This window comes from Pogoniulus pusillus, chromosome 24, assembly GCF_015220805.1.
Source record: "Pogoniulus pusillus isolate bPogPus1 chromosome 24, bPogPus1.pri, whole genome shotgun sequence".
Classification (NCBI taxonomy): Eukaryota; Metazoa; Chordata; class Aves; order Piciformes; family Lybiidae; genus Pogoniulus; species Pogoniulus pusillus.
The window spans coordinates 14628462-14647480 of NC_087287.1; the positions used below are offsets into that span (position 1 = coordinate 14628462).

The following is a 19019-nucleotide window of genomic DNA, read 5'->3' on the forward strand; positions in this document are numbered from 1 at the left end:
AAAAAATAGCCTATTCCTTAGAAATATGGGCTTTCTGGCTCTTTAAATGCTTTCAAACCCTTCAGAGTTAATAGCAGATGAATCTACTTTCTTGCTTCTCTTTAAGGCTGTGCAAATACCATACACTAATTGCAACAGCCAAAGCATTCTTGCATATGTTGAGGACTATCATGGGTCCTTTCTGGTTTACAGATCTCAGACCACTGGCCTCCAGTCCAGGGTGCAGTTTGCTGGTCATACAATAACTTCAGTGACAGATACAGCCTAGAACATTCTGACTTAAGACCTGTTTTCCAGTGCAGAATCTCTTGCAATGCTGTATTCCTCCTGGCTTTTTTCACAAATCAGTTGGGAGAAAATAGTTTTGAGAGTCTTCTCACCTTTGCATCTGAAGGTTCTGGCTATACAGGCACTGCTAAGTCAACAGATTGCTTTAAGGAAAACTCTTTCAGAAGCAAGATACTAATAAATACCAGTCTTGATTTCCCTTGCACTGATGATGGTTTACTACCAATTTTGAAGATGCATCAGAGAATATGAAATGCCACATTTGGCCATCTCTCCTCTTTGAGGATAGCTAACTCTGTTTTGTTCCTACTTTCAGTAGAGTTGGAACTGTGCTGAACTGACTCCTCTCTCTGCTGTGCACTGTCTAGCACATACTTCATTCTCATGGCATTCTGTCTAAACAAAAGGTAATGCTGGGTTTTTTCCTTATGGGAAGCTGCCCTGGACCAGCTGGAGAGGAAGAATTATTGTCAGCAGCTGTTTTCTAGTACTAAAAAGGAAAGAGGAATTATGAGCACAAATTGTTTCTTACTTGATTATAAAATGGTAAGTACTGTTGTTTGATTAATAATAGCATACAGTGTCCGGCCTGTACAACGGCCTTTCTCCTCCATAGTAAAAAGGCTAGTGAGAATGATCTGGGTTTGGTTTTGAATGGTTTAATTAAAAAGAGAAGACTGTAAGCATGTAATCTTGCTATTAGAAAGGGTGAAGTCCTAGCCACAGTTATGACTTGCAAACAAATTAGGACTGAAATTGTCTTAAAGAATTAAATCTCTTTTCTGAAGGCTAATCTTCGTTGTTGGTCTCTGCATTGAAGAGCTAGGTTTTGCACCTTGTGCCGTCTGAAGCAAGCTGGTACAAAGCTGGTTAGCTTTTACAGAGTATTTTCTGTAGGCAATTAATGCCTTCTGTAAAGCATCAGCATAGGCTGTGGTTCTAGTTGGACAGTCATGGAGGGTGCCAAATAATCACACGTGTGTGTTTGTGGAAACTTCCTGTGGTGATTTAAAGAAAACAAAACCAAAGGAAACAAACAAACAAAACCCCAAATCCCAATAAATGTATTTTTATAAACAGTCTTGACAAAGCAACAGGCACCTGTTAATGCTGATTCTTTCTGGGGACAGTAGTGCTGTGCCTTCAGCAGACGTGGAACTGTGGATATGCCTCCTCATGGCAAGGCAGTGGGACAGCACAGTTTGTGTACAGCACAATTGCGTGTTACATTATGGCCAACGTTATTGTTTTTGTGATATGACCAGGTGATTTAGATGAATTATCCTCAGACATCTAAAAATTAGCAGTTGAGACACCTTGTGCAGGCCCTTGTACTGGCATCCTCACAGGGCAAATTACACTATCATAAGATAATCATCTAAGGTAGGTGGAGTGAATCACTTTCTGAGAAACTAGTCTCTCTCTGTTGCCTAAGGAGTGTATAGATGTCTAGACACTCAACGTTCAGATAGTTTGGTGCAACTAAGAGGATTCCTACCCAGCAAAAACAGAGACTCGGATGTTATCTTTGTTGTTAATTTGAATTACTTTCCAATTCCCCCCAAGAACAATGAAGTGGGATCAAGCTTATGTGAGCCTTGATCATACTTTAAGACTTAACCGGAGGTTTCCAAGCAGAGGCTTGTATGCAGTTGGTATCCATATACCAGTTCCCCTCATATATTTGGCTTTTATGATACCTTCCTTTTAACACGTTGGGTTTTTTCCAACTTGTATTTTACATCTGTCCTTTCAGCAAATGTCAGTGCCAACCTTTTTCTTGTCTCAGCTAAACTTAAGAATGACTTTGTGTGCATCTGTCAAAGTATCTGAGAAAAATGAGTGTGACAAACCAAGGTGGAGCTCCCTGAAGTTTTGAGTGAAGTACACAATGACAGTACAGTCTGTAACTTACCCAGATAGTGTTGCAGTGAGTGGGTGACTTCCTCTGTGGGTGTACTCTCTACCGCAGAGATCTCAGGCTGACGTATGTGTAAGATGTTGCTGTTTGATGTATGCACTAGGTGCTGTGGAAAGCCTGTACTTGAATTCCAGTGTTTCCAGGGTGTTCTGGCAAATTTCTCAGTGGATGGTTATGTATTTTACTACATGGACAATAGATAGATTACCAGGATTCAATTCAATCTTTTTTAACATCTTGAATGATCTGTATTTGAGGATGAAATCCAAAGCTCATACAATGTCAGAAATTACAGTGTTTATCTTGTTTGGCTGAGGAGCAGTCTGTTTATAAAATCAAGGAGATCAAGTGTGCGGAGAATTGACGGAGAACATGTGAAATAGTAAATTATTGGCATGTTAGCCTTCTTCCCAAATTGAGTCCTTCATGATGATTACTATGGAGATTGGCAGTGTCAGGACTTCAATAAGAATAGCTAGTAGAATAACAGATTCTTCAATGCATCTAAGATACTACTGTGTTTTATCAGAGATACTCCAGCCACTGGATTGCTATAGTCAGTATATGTCCTGCTGATTGCTATCGAAACTAGGAGTCAAGATAGAGATGGGTGGGGATTTTTTGCTTTAGTGTGTTATGGTCCCTACCACCACTGAAATCTAGCAAGCTGTTTATCTGATTGAATTTATGAATGCCTTTTCATTGTATCTGAATAATTCATAGTATTGAAAGTTAATAGAGCAAGTACTGTCATTGCATCAATTCTGTAGGTGGAGAACTATGGGGAAGTTGCAGGTCACCATGGAAATGAAGCTGATGGATTGACGTAGTGAGTAATCACAATAATCTACATCCTCCTTATAGAAGCACAGTACAGCTACCCCAGCTCTTGGCCCTTTCTTATGCTTGGTACTTCTGCCAGAAGTCTGACTGTGCCTTTATTTCAGAAATTGAGACAGTCCTGTACTTCTCAGATTGGCTCAATTCACTACATGTTTTGAGAATATTTTGGGTTGGAAAGGCAGGTGTACCTAAGTACAGGTCCTGTTGCTTTGATGTGTGAATATTGGGAAGGGGAATTAGTGCTTTTTTCTATTATTCAGAATCTGAACTTTAACTCACCAATCAATATAAGCTTAAAATAAGTAACCAGAGGCCCTTTATCTAAGAGAAACATAAGGAATACAAATAAGGGGGGATATATATTAACACAGATATAATGTACATATTCAACATACAGATTTATGTGTGTGTACAGGAAAAAAACAATGCCTTTATGCACCTGGATGAGGAGAAACAGAGGTGGCCTGATGTGCATGCTTGATGCTTTATTACTGTGCAGTAGAGAGGAACTATTTTATGAAGAGAAGCTGTGAACTGACTCTCCAGACTAGGATTTGCATGCTCTCATCTTACTATGCTGCCATATCAGGAATCTCTAAGTTCTGAGGAAATTAAGTTCCCAACGCCTTTCCTAATATATAGGAAAAATAATCTTAAGAGACAAGTTCTTGGGGAGATGACAGTGCTTACCCTGACAGCAGGAACAAGGCAAGCTTCTACCACTGTGAACTTAATGAGTTAACACAAAATCACCACAGAAATTAAGACTTCACCTGTATTTAACTCTCACATTCTTGCTAACTTACCCTTCATGCCTCAAAATTCACCTTACCCTACCAAAACTCTGTTTTATAGCAGAACACGTTCTATAACCGTTTTATCCTCTACCAGTTTCAGATCTCTTTTTCCTTCCACAATGTAGTTTTTGCATAGCTTTTTAGGTAATAAAATTCTGGAAATAGTTCACACATCAGATCCTTCAGGCACTTTCACTGCTAACATAGACTAAAAGTTGTTACAAACTTCAAAATATTTGAAGATAAAATTCTCAAATAGATGCTTTCCTTACTCCAGGAATGTATTTATGTCAAGTGTGAGGCTGTTGTCATGGCTGCTCCAACTTATTAAAAATAATACTTCACTAGCCTCCAACTACCATCTGTATACAAGCTGTTGGAGGCAAAGGATATGGGCTCTATGAAATGGATTCAGCTAAACCTGTACTACCAACCACCCTGTTAAAGGCCATACCAAGGAACTCCTACCTAAAGAAACTTACCGAGTCTCTGACCACTCCAGAGTTAAAGGCCTGATTTTGTTCCAGAGAGTTCTTGGTCATTTAGAATAACAAGCTGGTGAAATGTTTAGAAAAAAGGTGAGCTCGAGTGATACTGATAGTGCATGATGTATGTTGATTGCTGCTGGGCATGACAGTAGTACAGAATAAGGGTTGAGCTGAATCCACTGCTGATACTCAGGATCAGGCTGTCAGCTCCAGCTAGCACTTTCGTTTTGAAGATAACTACAGGGGCTTTAAGTTCAGTTTGTAACAATACCTTTTCTGGTCTTCTCTTCGGGGCTGGCTTCTGCATGCTTGGGGCAGGGGGAATCATTTTAGCACCCGTTTTCTGCAATTTGCTGTGCTTTTCTGGACAGATGCTGAGAATTGGAGCATGTCCAGCAAAATTGTTTCTCTCAAGACACTGGCACTTTTCAAAACTTTGCTGAAGTACAGCAGGCAGCTCTGAGAGGCAGGTGCAGTGTCCAGAACAGCAATCTCCTCCAGAAGTTGACTGTTAACTTCACAACTGCAATAGGCACGTGTTTAACATACCACTTTTTCCAGTCCTGAGTGTAGCAGTGTTAAACCTAATTATTTGACAACAAAATTAATACTAAAAGCCATTACCATTGATCAGTTACATTGGTTTAATTTTGACTGTGACTTCACTGTGAAATTGAACACACTCTTTTACATTTGAAGTACAATGAAACCTGGAGTTAACAGCCACACAGAAGTCAGACCAACTGAACACCCATCCACTTTTCCAGACTGACTGAAGCTACCAGCGCTGCAGTCAAGCACTAGAAACAGCCAGTTGGGGAGGAATATGCTCCCTTCCATCATCTACAGAAATACCATTCTGAAGTAGCCTCTGCAGGTAAAGAGGTTTTTTTACATCAGTTTCAAGAAACCAGGTCTGTTTGCACCATGTTTTTTTGCAAATGTCTCACATGAAAGAGTAATTCTAGAGTTAGTGGTATTTTCTACACTCATGTTCTATTCCACACTTCTGGGTCACAGTTCTATCTCACAGAGTGTCTTCTCCTAACTTAGTAACTAGTTAAAAACAAGACTGAGCATGAATACAAGGATTAATCTAGTCGACTGCCTCTAGCTTAGCCTTCCCCAAAACTGGAAAATGTTTTGGTTAGGAATTATTTGCACCTCTTATACTACTACCTTTTAGTCTCACCTCTACCGTGCTATTTTGCTGGAAACCACTAGGTAGGACTGTTCATGACTTGTGGTTCATCTGACTGCAGCACAGCAGAAGGAAGTGCATTGTTTAGATAGTAACCTGTAACTTAAGTACACAAAAGTAGTGTTATAGTGGCCTGCACTGCTGAGCTCATCAGCTGGAACAGGGAGATTTAAAACAAATTAAACCAGACAGAACCACAACCCTATTATTGCAACAATGCTCAATTCCACTACCGTCTGTCTTGCTGTACTCAAGTGACACTACAATTCTCAAGCTGTGTAATTTTTCAAGCTATACTTGTGTTCTTTTAGCCCAATAAGTAGTACTTAACTGCAGAGCCTTAGCAGTAGCATTGTTACTGAAGAACCAACACCAATTGAGGACTAAGCACCACAGCCTCTACAGATCTAGCATTGACTACATTAGAGATGCACACGTTCTTGTGAAGGTTACTGTGCATGACTAGGGAAGAACACCATATCATGGGAATGTTCTGGAGACCTCATGATATCACTGCTCACCTGTTACACCCAAGTTGCGGCTACATCAAAAGCTACCAGCTCCTGCCCTCAAAACACTCAAAGAGTTCATGCTTTCCTTCCCCTCTCCATTAGTGTCAACAGGACTATCCTGCTCTCCTGTGTACTGCTAGATAAGCCGCATTTCAGAAATGCAGAGACAGCATTCAAGTGCCTACGAGTCTGTTAGCAATACATTTAGTTTACAGAACCAGAGACCTTCCTTTACTGGACTACATATTGTACAGGAAGTTACTGGGGCATCTGAAGGCACCAAACTTGCCTATTATACAAGAATATACTTCTCAACTGGTCAGGAATCCTGCCTTGCCTTTCACAGCAAAGTATACTGAAATGAGAGACCAGTCAGTCTCAGTCAACACATTAAGGTGCATTAGTGTTAACTATTTCTGCCCTGCAAAGCAAGCCCTTTTGTGATCTTCATTTTTCACATGATCTGCTTTCTTGTCTCCCATGTTGCAGAAGACAGTATATAGGGTAAAGCACTTCCATTACTGGCAAACTCAAGTTTTAGTTGACTGTTTTGCCATTACAAACACATCACCTTTCAAAAGTTACAAGTCTAAGTGTCTCAATGACGAAAACAAATTTCACTGGGGATGAGATTCTAGGAAGTAAAGTATTTTGAGTATTTAATAGATGACATTTCAAGCCTGTACAATGCAACATTATACTCCTGCCTTTTTTGCCAATTTGGTTTGAGAAGCAGGCAGCTAGCAAGTTCAGAGCCACTTGATTAAAAACATGCATGTGACCTGTGCCAAGTTCAAAGAATTACAAAGTTAAAACACACATATGTGCTGATAAAGCATACATTAGACCACAGGTAAATGCCTACCATTTCTTCAGCAAAATTTCATTTTCCTCCTGTCACAGCCAATATGTAGTGTCTAATCTTTTCTGTGACCTTATTTAGAATTCATTTGCACATTAAGTACAACTTACATAAAATATCAGAGATGGTCCCAGTCTCAGAAAAAATTCCCACTGATGTTTCCTTCCTTAACAGTAAACTAGTTGTCAGTCAAAGCTCTTCTACTGGGAAACATTCAGAAACCAGTCAAGTATCACAATGTTTATTGATAGATACAAGTATATAAAATCAGGGCATGAACATGTCTTGATAAATTAAGTAGACTTAATTTCAGTACTATAATAGAGGGACCAATTCAAATGTCTCACCATGTCATGTTTCACACCCACAAAGACCTCTTCCAAAGGGCATTAAACCATCTCTTCAGCTGATCAGTTTTTGTGCAAGTAAACTGTTTCTTTTAAAAAGACTTGTGCACTTGCCCAGGCTCAAGGATATTAAAACCTAGCACATAAAGCCCATTACTAGAGGTAGAAATACAGGCAATATACTATTACGGCAACAACCATCGATTACAGTTAAGGATTCTCTGTAACAACCAAATGGATAATCAATATTGCAACAACTCAAGTATTACACTGAGCAAAGTGCATTTCTACAGTATTCAGTGTTGCTATTCAGTTTTCTAACTTAAAAACAGCCTATGATAACTGGTGGCAAAGAAGACCCTTGCAACAGACTGCTTCTGCTCGAGAACTTATGATGTATTATTGCATGCTGCTAATACACTGTTACCTAAACATTAAAGATACTCTAAAATATTTTTATTGTAGACTATTAAGACATACTACAAAAACCTTTTGCAGAGGATATCCTATTGACACACTTCTGCTTTAAATATTGTGAAACATTACAGCGGAATGAATTTTCGCAGTGGTTAGGTCAAATGCAGTTACATCATAGCAACAGTATGTTTGCACAATTTAAGGCTTTGGCTGGTTCTTTAGTCAGCTTCTTCTTCAGATTCTTCTTCTTCAGCAGTTTCCAGCCAGGTTAGCCATTGGTTTACCTGCAGTAACATAAAACTGGTTTAAGAAAGGAGAAACTACTTGCCCACTGGGTTCCTCTGCAGACCACTGGGAGCTTTTTCCCTCCAACACACTGCACTTATTTCAGCCACACTCTGCACTAGCAGTACTCCATGAACTTTATAGAAAGTAACAAATCTTTTAACACTGTTTGGAATGGTTCTGAATCACCTGCAGCAGAAATCACAGAAGGCAAATCTCCAATGTTAGCAATTTACCTGGAATAAGGCTTTGCCTTTCCCTGGAAACTCTTGAGTAATATCTTCTTTCCATGCCAAGAAAGCTTCTTCTTCAATGATTTCCATGTCATAGAAATGAACAAAGAAGCGCAGTAACATGCCTACAGAGGCAAATTTAAACATGGTTAGCTTCACAATCTTCTAAACAGTTTATCTGACTCTGAGAAATGTAGTTGACAAACTTCAGATCCATACAGATACAAATACACAAACACAAGTTTTGGGCAAGATCCTGATGCACCTACCTTTTGGAAAGTTGTTGTTGTAGCAGTGCACCTGGAGTGCATATAAAGCACTCACTTGCAGATCAACATGGTCATGGAGGAATTTCTGCATTACTGGCTTGAAGGAAAGAAGCAGTTGTTTTTCCTGCTCTAGCTGCTCTTTGGAGGGAGCAGATGAAGAATCCGATTCGTCAGTGGGAGGGTTTACTTCACTAGAAATATACTGCAAGAAACTAGACAAAAGAAACAACAAAGACTAAGTTCTGGAAACTTAATATATAGCGGCTAGAGTTCACGTTCCAGAATATAAGACAGGTACACTAAGTTCAGTTTGCTAAAACACTCCTATTAGTGAGATAAAAGCACAGTGAGTTAGTATTGTGGTCCACTGTGCACCACAAAAACACCAGGTTTACATTACAACTGAAACATTAAAAAAAATCTGCACACACAGGACTGGACTACTGCCCAAGGAAAAGCAGTGCTTCACACTGATGCAAGACCAGAGACTTGCTTTTTCTCTCAAACACAAAGGGTGTTAAACACAAGGGAGATTCACTCAGAAACTTCCTCTGTACAGAGCTACACAACAGCCTTTACAGAGTTAATTGCTTACTGGCATCATATCACGTGTCTTGACTAGATCAAAAGTGTCTCACCTGGTCATCAATATATTCACAAATCCCTTATCTACATGAAGTTTGGGTGAAATGTTATCTTTAATCCACTTATAGATGGCTTGAGGGGATGGATCCGATTTTATTTGCTTTAGCAGTTCCTTCTCCAGTTTCAGAAGGGGGAACAAGAAGCTAAGCCCCTTCCCTTCCAAGATCTCCAGCATGCGGTCCTTGTTCTGGTCAATTTCTGACAAGTAAATAAGACAGACACTTAGAGGGCCACACTTTATCAAAAACTGCAATCAACGTTTCTTAGGTCTAACCAGCTCTCAAGGATCATGACAGCTGACTGCATCAAAAGAATCACGTTATTTTAGTCTGGTGTAAAAAACTTTTTGTCTACAGCAGTCTGAGGAGTCTTAGGAGCTATGTTACATCTCTTACCTGGTAACATTTTCTGCATGTTCACTTTGCTTTGTTGGAACAGTTCTGTTAGCCATTCCCGATCTTGTAATTTAGCTAACTGCTGAAGGCAAAGCAGGAAGAGAGGGAAATGGGTGCCGCTTTCCAGTGGTTGAGCCAGTTCGGAAATGCTCACCAGTTCTGAAATAATGGCACGGGCTGCAAACTGCGCTAAGTAGGATTTCACCAACGGTATGTCCACCTCCAGTTTGGGGCACTGGTCCAATACATTCAGGAATGCCTAAGACACAAACATTCAGAGTTGAAATTCTGATGCCATTTTGTGCTTCTGCACAGCAATATTTGACTACGTGGGAGCCCCACTTCTTTTCTCAACTCAATCACTTGCCCCAATGCTCCTCATTTCCTACTCCTTAAATCCTGTAGGGTTTTTCTGTTGTTTTTTTCCCCTCAATCTCTTATGTGTCCTCACAGGTCTACACATTTTTACCTTCTATGATCAACAGGATTAAAAAGAACCCAAACACATTTGCACAGTTCCTTTACATAAGCTAAACACTAAAAATAGCCAAGCTAATATTGGTACCTGCATGAAGTTGTCACTTGTGGCTATTCCCTCCTGCTTGAGCAAGCTGATCAAAGTACTTGCTTTCTCTTTGTCTTCATCTGATCTATCTAGAGATTGAATTATTACTTTGCTCAACATTTCAGGAATGAAGTGTTTTGGTGCCCTCATTTCTCTCACAGTATTGACAGCATCGTTTGCATTTCCATTGTTCAGATACTCAGTCACAACTGCTTCCTAGAGGGGAAAAAAACATATAGTTAAAGGCACTTTTGAAAAGCATATGAGGCTTCAAGAAACAGTTACATATGGAACTTACAGTTTGTTTAAGTAGCTCTTCTTTAGAAGGAGGTGGTTTCTTGATGGTTTTTGCAGGCTTTTCTTGTATAAGTGGTGGATTTGTTTTAAGACCAAGTTGAGGTGGCTAAAAAAATGTACCAGAATGTTTACTTCCACCACAGGCACCCACGTTTAAGTAATTGTTCTATACCTAAACTAAGAGCAGCAAACAACAAACAACGTACAGGAATTTTTGTTTACCTGTCCCAAAGGTGGAGTTTGAGTGCGTGGTGGTTGAGCACTGGGAGGAATCATAGTTATCTGGGGCTGAAGCTTTGGCACTTGGTTTTTGTTCATCAGAAAAGACTGAGCAGGTCTCAGGCTAATCTGTGAACAGATAAGTCAGAAAGACTCAAACTCTTTCAAGTATTCTGACCAGGACTACACAGCCATGGACTTACATCAACTGATCCCACTGAAGCATTACTTTGATGTTTCTACAATGTTAACACTCAAATACAAATCATATCACATGGGTACTGCAATTCCCCAAAAGCACATGAATCACAACTACCTACAAGTCACTGGTGTTTAGCTCCACTAGTATCAAGATCTAAAAAATTGCTCCTTTTAGATGCAGTATGTTAGAGACCCAAGAAGGTATTTAGTATATTTACTGATGTGTTTTACAGCTAAGATAAAACTACCTGTTGCTCAGAAGTCAGGATCCAAGTCTGGTTAACACTCAAAATAACAATGCAAGTTTACTTTGCATTTGGTATTTTGCACATTAACCAATTAAAGTTTTGCCTGGGCTAGCACTTCAGAGTTTCTAAAGTTTCAAGCATTCAGGATTTTCTGTACTGTTATCAATGATGCATGGGAACTGATGTCAGATTAGTGTTCCTGGGAAAGTGTGAGGGAAGGAAGAACACCCCCAGAATTGCCCTCATATCTCAGTCTTGCTCATAGGACGCTGGATACCCTAGGGAAAATGAAAGGGGTAAGGTGAAAGAGAAAGGGACAAAAGAGGAGAAGGAGTTCCAGCATTAGTCCTCATAATAACGCGTCTTGCTATAATCATTGGGCAATATTTAAAGTAGGCTTTAAGTAATGTAGGCATGTAATGTACCTCATCTGCATTAAGCTGTCCTTTCTTAGAAAACCGAGGTGGCATATCCTTCGACTGTCCTTGTTGCTGGGATAAGAGTCCCTGATTCTGGTTATGGTAGAGCTGGCTTTGCCCCTATTTCAGAAAGGGAGATATAGAGAAAGAAGTGCAGATGATGGAGTGGCGTACATCATATGGTAAGTAGTACCAGAGGGACCACAGGAACAAAGATTCTATTTGCCAGGAAGGGAGAAAGGAGGAGCAGGGGTGGTGGTAGAGTAGCATCTATCCCTAAAAACAGGGCTATCTTTTAAATAAAACACACCATTCTGACCCACCAAAGCCACATGCACCTTTCCTTGCAGTAGAAGTGTATTCCTTGCATCTCTTGTACAATTTTAAATTGTTTAGAGTTTTTGTATCAGCTGAGCATCAGTTCTTATGAGAATCAAATCTGAGGAAGTCTTTCATCCTATGCAGACTATGTAATCCATAACATATGCATCTGTAGAAGAGCTTCTAGACAAGACAAAGTCACCCTGTGAACATCTTCCTTACCTGACTTTTCAGAAAAGATTTGCCTAGTTCTCCAAACTGGGATTGAGCAGAAGGTATGAGGTGACCCCCATGGCCATTGAAAAGTTGGTTTGAACGATGGCGTCCCATGGTGGGTGAAAATCTATCCTGAATAACCCCTGGACCAGTACCAATTCCACTACCTGTATTATTAAGGAGACGACAACACGATTGTAGTTCTTGTTTGATACAGTGCAGAAATCATCACTTCAGCCTAGTAACCTCAGCATACCTGGCATTTGTCCAAACATATCAGCAAGCCCTCCAAGTGGGTCCCTGTCAAGTTTCATCCTGGGTGGCATAAAGGGTCCCTCCAGAAAGAAGTCGCTTCTCATCCCTTGAGACATAGGAGCAGGAATAAAAACTCCCAGATCCTTTAGAATAGGAATTAAGAGTTTCAGTCAGCTTGGAGCAACAGTCCTCAAAACCCACATTTTTAGCCCTGAACTATCCATCTCATTTAAACCTTTACTCTCTTACTATCATACTTTCAAGTGGCAGTTACTTATAAATCCACAGCCCAAAATTCTGCAGCATGGAATTAAACAGCTTAAGGGTTCCCTTTTAACACCTGGGAAAAAGCCAGGCACAGGACTTCAGATGCACCACTTACTTTTACTGCATCTTGACGGATTTGATTGATAGTCTTTGGTCCATTGTCAAGAAAAGCTTTGCGAGGAACCCAGTTGTGTTCTCTCAACTCCACAGTATCCTTGGAAGACAATGAGTTATTAGGAAAGGGTTCAGGACAGCTTGGCAATAAAAGGGAACAGGAAACCCCTTCATCATACCTGCAGCAGGAAACGAATCCTTGCTGGCAATTCCTTACTTGACATCAAGGAGCGCATACGGGCAAAGTACTGATCCATTAAGGACTGGAGGGACAAAAGTTGAAATATTTCAAGTGAGGGCTAATTCCAATGTCTTCAATATTTATCAAGAAAGCTGATCACATTCAACCCTCCTAACAACCAAGTAACAGAACGAATTGACTTTTCCTGCAGTCTCAATCTCCTTGATAGCAACAAGCCTCAAGGGAAGTTAATACATCAAAACAGAGTTGAATACCTACCATCTCTCATTACTGAATGGCAATTTGAAAAAGTGCCACAGAATTCTCTTGTCTGTCTCCAAAGTGCACATCAGATCACCGAGTTCTGCTCAGAACATTGCTTTTAAAGCAACATTAAAACAAACAATGTTCTTGTCTTATGAAATCCTGGTGACCCTAACTGCGTTCTAAACGACATTTAAATTTACTTTAAAGATAGATTCCTTCTGACATCAAGACACTTGGTATGAGCAGGAGCTGGCATTCTTGCTCTCTGCTAAGGTACATGTGAGAAAGTGGTACTCCTGAAGAGAACACTGAAGACAAGTTTCAGGCAACTAAAGGCTTCACCATAAAACTTAATGTGTTTAGTGACTGCAGCAGACATGCACATACCTTGGCTTTTGCATGGTCTAATCTAGGTCCCACTGTCCTCATTATCTGACAGAGGCACTCCAAATCCTCCCCCATATCTTTGAGTTGGACTCTCTTCTTCTTTTCCAAAAGCTAAAATATTGAAGAGGATTTAGGTATTTTAACACCCAGTAAGTGACAACCTTGTACACAGGCACATGCAGAAAACGTTTCATTTGTTCTAAAGGTAAACAAGACTTGAAATTTACTTTAGGAACTGCTAACTGAAGTACCTGGGAAAATACTGCCATGGCTTTGAACAAAATGTGCTTTAATCACACCAAAACATTGTTTTTTCCCCAACAGCAGGGGATAATTGACAGGAAATATTTTGGTGATGTTTTATGATCTGAGAATCCCCAAGCAGCACAAATATGTATTTTTTACTTTCTAAGCCTGTTTTGTTCTTAGCTTACACCCAATCTGAATACTCACTGTTTTGATGCACTTATGAAGGATAGATTCATGAATAAGATCAAGCTTGCCAAGTTCTCCAATGAATTTGATGTTCCCCAGCATCTTGATCTTGGCAATGGCTCTCTGTTCCTCCTCCTCAGGGAGGAGGGGACCATCGTGCTTATCATAGACTGGAAAACAAAGAAGTCAGTTTGACAAGGCTGTACAAAGAGGAAGTAAATAAATTCTGCATTGAAGTGCATTTGAAACTTACTATCAACATTTCTGGTTCGGTTTTCAAATTCATCTTGAAGTTTAGATATTAAGAGGCGTCTGAATGTCTACAAAAGAGAACAAAAAAGCCAGTTAAGTTAATCAGTGCAACTACACATGGTAGCAAAACTTATGCCAGACTGAAGGATATACTCACTGTGCTTTGCTTCTGTCCTGGATGACTCTCTGCTGATGGGCCATCAAAGTTGGGTGCATCTTCCGCCAGTCGCAGACATAGTTGAGCATAAAGTGAGCTATACTTCGGCTCTTCAAGGGCTTTGTCTACGATCTAAGTAAATGCATTTTCAGTAAGCAGCATTGTAGGATGCAAACACTACTAGGGAAGTGAGTTAAAAGACAGTAGAATATTACCACTATGTAATCTACAAAATGTAACTATTTTTTGCCATTTCATCAACCATAGGGAAATCTTGGATTTCAATGCCAGTCTTAATGCTTAAACGAAGGAAAAAATGTACTCTATTCTACCAAAGTTTCTGTAATCACTAGCCAACCAATTGTACAAATTTGAAGTTTATCATCAGAACATCCAAGTTTGTTTCATCTGAGATAAGTCATACTAAGTAACATGACAGTTATAAAAACCAAAAAAAATCTCTACACCAAGAGGCACCTGTGGTAGATTTTCCAAGATCACTAAGGGACATTAGTCAAGAACACAAAAAGCAGAAGGCCAGGGAAGTGAGGCTGCCAACTAGCATCACAGATTATGAAACACTATTGAAACAAACACAGAACACCACCACCACAGACAACAAATCTTAAATCACATTGAGACTTCCAAGCATCAGGTCTGCTTCTTTCCCAATGTATCATTTTTAGGCAAAGCAGGAATATTTCTATATGCAGTCTTACTTTTGCATCCCACCAAAACCAAGCAACCTCTTTAACATTCAACAAAACTGTAGTTAAAAAGAAGTGCAGCAATCTTACCAGCAGTATGACCCCTTTTAGGATAAGCTTAGATTCTACACCCACATTGAGGAGCTCAAGGCATAGCTTGTCAAACTTTTCAGGAGTAAGCTTATTTAGTATGCTAAAAAGAAACAAAGTAAAACAATAGTCAAGCTTTAAGTACAAACATGCTATGAGTAATTTTAGACTCATTCACCTTTGCTTCTGAAGTCTATTAAACAAAATATAAAACCACTACTTTCCATTCAACTAGCTCAATTATCTTTAGAACACAAAATAATATTGCAAAGACTAATTCCACAAGAATTACTTGAAGTGTTTGCTGCTGCTGGCCTATCAGTTTCTGTCTCCTTTCATCCTAAGGACAACACACACCTGTTAACTGGACTCAAGACCCACCCATTTTCCCTATCTCCAGCCCATTCATTAGAGATATGATATGCTTTATAAAGAAACACAAAACTAAACTTACCCTCTTACTTTCCTGAAGATTGCATCATGTCGTTCTTTGTCGTTTGCGGAGTCGTCATCTCGTCTAGTGCTTCGTGAAGGAATCCATTTCTGAGCGTTTTGCCCTGGGGTTTTCCCCAGGAACTCGCTGTAAAAGTTACAAATACATTTGTTCAACAGAAACAATGTCAAGAACTTGGCTTTCCATCCTTGCCTTAGACTGTTACTAGCTTTAAGAGCAAGCACCTACTCCTACCAACTTAGTATTCTACTCTATCCATAGTAATAATTCACACAAAACCAGCTCTCTAAAACTTCTGAAGTGCAGTGCATGTGATAGTCTGTGCACCTCACATCGCTCATGACACAGCTTCACCAGATTATATGCTACCCTGCCACAGACTGGAGGATATCAACACAGAACAAGCTCAGTGGTTATTCCTTGTACCGTTTTAAAGATACGCCACGCCACTTTCAACCCAGTGCTCACCATCCATTATTCTCAGTCTTGAACACTGTGCCAAGTCAAAGTGCAAGATAATACATACCTGTTGCTGGCAGTCTTGGGATAGTGCTGAGGTGCACCCCTACCACCTCCTCCGCCTGAAGAAGCACTGTTAAAAACAACCATATATCCCTGTGTAAGTTCAAAATACCAACTCTTTCAATGACATGTCAATTTCGGTATAAACGTACGACAAATTCAAACTGTCCTCAAGGGACTATTTCCACTGCCAAACGTTCACGGAACAAAATATAAAGCAGTAATACCTGAAACGAGAAGCACCCCCTTCTGCAATCGCACTCTCCACTTTGGCGGCTTGACAACGAAGAATCTTCAAAAGAATAAAATTAAATTGACGGGGTGGGGAAAAACAAAACCTAGAAAGACAAATCAAGCATTCATATTACACGTGTTCCACTAGAAGCCGTAGTATCCAATTCACAACAAAAGTAACAAACATTTATTAGAGAAGTGGATCAAGTACTACGCTCAGAACGTAGGAAAGCTCTCATTTCGGCAGCTTTAAGGATACTCACAGAATGGCTGTTTCACTGCAGCCATGCTTTCCAAGAGGGGGGGAAGAGTGAGGGAGGAGAGATAAGAAAATCGTGGACTGAGAGGAGCCTCTAATGTACCCTGCCAACCCTGAAAAAGCACTCGCAACGGAGAAAAACCAACCCAGAACTTTTTCTCCTGCTAGTATCAGCGTAATTCAATGAACCCTTTATTGATGCAAATTACGATTTATTATGGGAAGACAAACTAGTTACGTTTCCAAGTGTTAAGTATCAGATCACAAAAGGAACTACGAATATGCTAAAAATTTACGTACTCTACATTTAAGCCCAAATGGAAAATTAAGCTACCAAATCGCGAAAATAAACAGTACTGCCACTCCTCAAGTTTTTTTGCCTTCTAGACACTAGCAGCCGAAAAAATTCAATGCACTGTTCACTAATCACAGGGCAGAAACGCCAGGGAACTCACGTGAAAAATACAACAAACCGCAACAAACCCAACCGAAACCAGTTTTGTGGTTCCACCTCAGATCTGCTCCGAAACACTACAGTACTGCACAGAGTCCTCTCCTCCGAGAGCCAGCCGAGACTCGCTCCGCGGAAGGCAGCTCAGCCCGCGGCGCGGCGGTTACCAGTGCGCCCCAACAGCGGCCGCTTGTCCGGCCTAGCAGCCGGCGCGGACACGAGGAGCGGCTCCCATCATGGCCGTCACCGAACAAAAGGGCTACGGGACCCGGAGGGGCGCCCCCCGCAGGAGGCAGGCGCTACCCTGCCGCATGGAGCTGGCGACTCCAGGCGCACCGAGCCGCCTCCCCTTCCCCCACCGGGCGCCGCCCGTTTCCAGGCTCAGGCGCCGCCAGGAGCCCGACCGGCTCTTTGTTCTCTGCGAGGGAGGTGAGCAGCCTCCGCTCCTTCGCCGCCCAAGCCTGAACAGGAAACATGGGCGAGGCAGTCTGGTAGTCGGCTCTCCCTTCTACGACGCACAAAAAGGAGAACGAGCTAAGAAACCATTCCCTTCGTCAGTCTCCAGCCTAACCAACTTGCCCGCCCCTCCGCAGCTATGCGGATCCTAAAAGATCTCAGGACCGCAGGCCGTTACGTGCACCAAGCCTACTCATCGCCTCCGAGGACAAGCCTCTGGGGCCCCTAGAGACCTTAACTAGAGAATCTCGTAATCGATCCGATCCCCTAACACACAGCGACACGAACCAGAACTACTCGTCTACACCTTTATCGATGGACGTAAGCACCGGTAATCCCAAACGCTTCTGCTCGGCTCCTCTTTCGCGCCTGACGGGGATTGCTGATCTTCTCTATCTCTCTACTTAACACCCACAGTAATCCGAATGCGAACAGCAGGACCAACCCCTGCCGCCATTTTGTGCGGAAGAAAGCGAGAAGCCGACGAGAAAATGGCGGCCACTTCAGGCAGCCGCCATTTTAAGCGGCAGCTGCAACAGTAACCGTTCCCTCCCGGCCCCACATCGCGCTCCGATCACGCTCACATTTCTCACCTTCTCTAAGGCCTTGTCAGCTTCCCCGGGTCCCGGCGGCTACCAAGGGCAGGGGAAAAGGCAAGAAAAGGGGAGGGGGAGGGGAAGGGAGCCGGGGACCGGGGCTGGGGAGGGGAAGGGGGGAGCGCGCGGGACAGGGCGAGTCTCCGAATCACCACAGCAGGAGCAGCAACGGCCCAAGGCTTCTCCCCACCGCCTCCATAGAGAGCCGACTCGCCGCCGCGTCTAACCCGCACTGAGGCAGCCCCACTAACTTTATTACCCTTCACGCAACCTACCCCACCTCCCTCCGGCAGCCGCCAATCGCTGCCAAGGGCTCCGCCCGTCTTGCCAATCGCAATTGAGAAAGGAGGTGGCCTTAACGTCCGAGCAGGCGGAGGAGGGAGGAAGTTTGGTTGAACTGTGCCATCGCCGCAGTGCAGCATCCGTATTCGTGAAAGCTGTTACGCTACGTGTTTGGCGGTAGAGCTTGGGAGGGAAAGGAAGCCTGCGCAGGTGGCGTACCCGGCTAATGGCGGCGGCTTGTCTGCCTCTTTACTTCGCTATTCGCTCCTGTGCTTCAGCCACCACAGAGCCACAGGTCTAGCGGCCTAGAGTGTGAGTTACAGTTGATTCTGTCGTGTTCATAGAAAGGTAGTTTAATATATAGGTATTCTCATAAGGTTTTATTGGTTTGTGGGGTTTTCACTTTGTTTGCTACATCGCTTTAAGCCTAAGTTTCCCTTTGGTCAGACTACGTTTCAAATTTGATTGAGGTAAAAATCAGATGATTCTTGACTGTAGTCCTGAGCTTGCAATCAGATCCGAAGGAGGAGGCTGGCCATTTGAGCTCCAAGAGCCTGCCTGTACGGATTCAGTTTCAGGTTTGCTTTCTGGGTTTGGAAACTATTTCTATCTCTGCATGTGCTTTTAGCAATTAACTGACCTGTCCGTGGTAGGGCCATCTTGC

At 41.8% G+C, this 19019-nt stretch overlaps 1 protein-coding gene and 1 non-coding gene across 2 annotated transcripts; both read right to left on the minus strand.

Annotated features, from left to right (window-relative positions):
- Positions 1 to 4957: 4957 nt before the first annotated feature.
- Positions 4958 to 18495, minus strand: EIF4G2 (eukaryotic translation initiation factor 4 gamma 2). Its single transcript, XM_064163926.1, has 23 exons — positions 18226 to 18495; positions 17785 to 17877; positions 16305 to 16369; positions 16082 to 16147; positions 15556 to 15681; positions 15102 to 15204; positions 14305 to 14436; positions 14149 to 14215; positions 13914 to 14065; positions 13461 to 13571; positions 12805 to 12888; positions 12627 to 12725; positions 12246 to 12387; positions 11996 to 12156; positions 11459 to 11572; positions 10588 to 10713; positions 10367 to 10471; positions 10069 to 10284; positions 9504 to 9762; positions 9102 to 9306; positions 8464 to 8675; positions 8198 to 8319; positions 4958 to 7960 (listed from the first exon to the last, which is right to left on the minus strand). Exons 1-23 carry the CDS (start codon positions 18493 to 18495, stop codon positions 7895 to 7897), a joined length of 3096 nt encoding a protein of 1031 aa, XP_064019996.1. The 3' UTR covers positions 4958 to 7894.
- Positions 11270 to 11417, minus strand: LOC135186390 (small nucleolar RNA SNORD97). The gene has a single exon (XR_010306835.1). It is a non-coding gene; the product is annotated as a small nucleolar RNA SNORD97 (small nucleolar RNA).
- Positions 18496 to 19019: the final 524 nt, after the last annotated feature.